The 1122-nt window shown below is 57.3% G+C and overlaps 2 protein-coding genes across 2 annotated transcripts; one reads left to right on the top strand and one right to left on the bottom strand.

Moving 5' to 3' along the window:
- Positions 1-11: 11 nt before the first annotated feature.
- Positions 12-98, bottom strand: EAH_00044090 (hypothetical protein; the record flags this gene model as incomplete). The annotated part of the gene is made up of 1 exon (XM_013394880.1): positions 12-98. A coding segment is annotated over one exon (87 nt), but the record flags the coding sequence as incomplete, so codon positions are not given.
- Positions 99-614: 516 nt separating this feature from the next.
- EAH_00044100 (hypothetical protein) lies at positions 615-896 on the top strand (the record flags this gene model as incomplete). Its single annotated transcript, XM_013394881.1, has 1 exon — positions 615-896. The coding sequence occupies one exon, from the start codon at positions 615-617 to the stop codon at positions 894-896; it is 282 nt and encodes a 93-aa protein (XP_013250335.1).
- Positions 897-1122: the final 226 nt, after the last annotated feature.

Consider the following 1122-nt stretch of genomic DNA (forward strand, 5'->3'; position numbering starts at 1 on the left):
CCCTCCAGCACCGCGAGCGCGCCGAGATGATGCATCTGCTGCTGCTGCTGCTGCTGCTGCTGCTGCTCCACGATGGGAGACCCGCTGCCGCGGCCCATTGGCTTGAGCACTTTTGCTGCTGCTGTTGTTGCTGCTGCTGTTGTTGCTGCTGCTGCTGTTGCTGCTCGCTGCAGCAGCACCCGCATCCGACTCCCCCACGGAGCTGGGCGCAGTCGGAGCAGCAGCAGCAGCAGCAGCAGCAGCAGCAGGATTGAGTTTATGAGAACAAGCAGCAACAAGGGGTTTTATTTCAGGAAGAGGAAACATACGCTGCGCCCTCTCTAACAGCCGCTGGGCCTGCAGCAGCAGCAGCAGCAGCAGCAGCAGCAGCAACAGACGCAATAAAACAACACCCATTCTTCTGCAGCAGAAACTTCATCCTGAACTAGTGTGCAGCAGCAGCAGCAGCATTGACATAGACAGCAGCAGCAGCAGAGGTAGCAGACACAGCAGCAGCAGCAGAAGCAACAGTAGGAGACACAGCAGCAGCAGTAACAGCGACAGCAGCAGCAGAAGCAGCAGCAGCAGCAGTAGCAGCCACAGCAGCAGCAGCAGCAAAAGGAACGCCACTCGTCATGCGGGTAGCAGCAACAGCAGCAGCAGCACGTGCAGCATCAACAGCAACAAAAGCAGCAGCAGCAGCGGCAATAGAAGCAACCGCAACAGCAGGAGCAAGGACAGCAACAGCAGCAGCAGCAGAAGCGAAAGCAGCAGCGGAAGCGACAGCAACAGTAGCATCAGCAGCAAAAGCAACAGCAGCAACAGCAGAAGCAACAGCAGGAGCAGCAGAAGCAACAGCTGGCGTAGCAACGGCCGAAGCAACACCAGCAGCAGAAGCAGCAGCAGCAACAGGATAATCAGCAGCAACAGCAACGGCAGAAGAAGCAGCAGCAACAGCAGGAGAAGCAGCAGCAACAGCAGCAGCGGCAGAAGCAGCAGCAGCAGCAGCAGCAGCAGCAGACCTTCACGAAGTCGCCTGCTAGCATTGATTGCTTTGCGAGCGCCACGCATCTTGAAGCCTCATCTTTATTTCCCTCCATCTCAGTGAAGCAGCCGCAGAAAGAAAAACTGCTGCTGCTGCTG

This window comes from Eimeria acervulina, genomic scaffold (assembly GCF_000499425.1).
Source record: "Eimeria acervulina Houghton genomic scaffold, Eah_scaff602, whole genome shotgun sequence".
In the NCBI taxonomy this organism is placed as follows: Eukaryota; Apicomplexa; class Conoidasida; order Eucoccidiorida; family Eimeriidae; genus Eimeria; species Eimeria acervulina.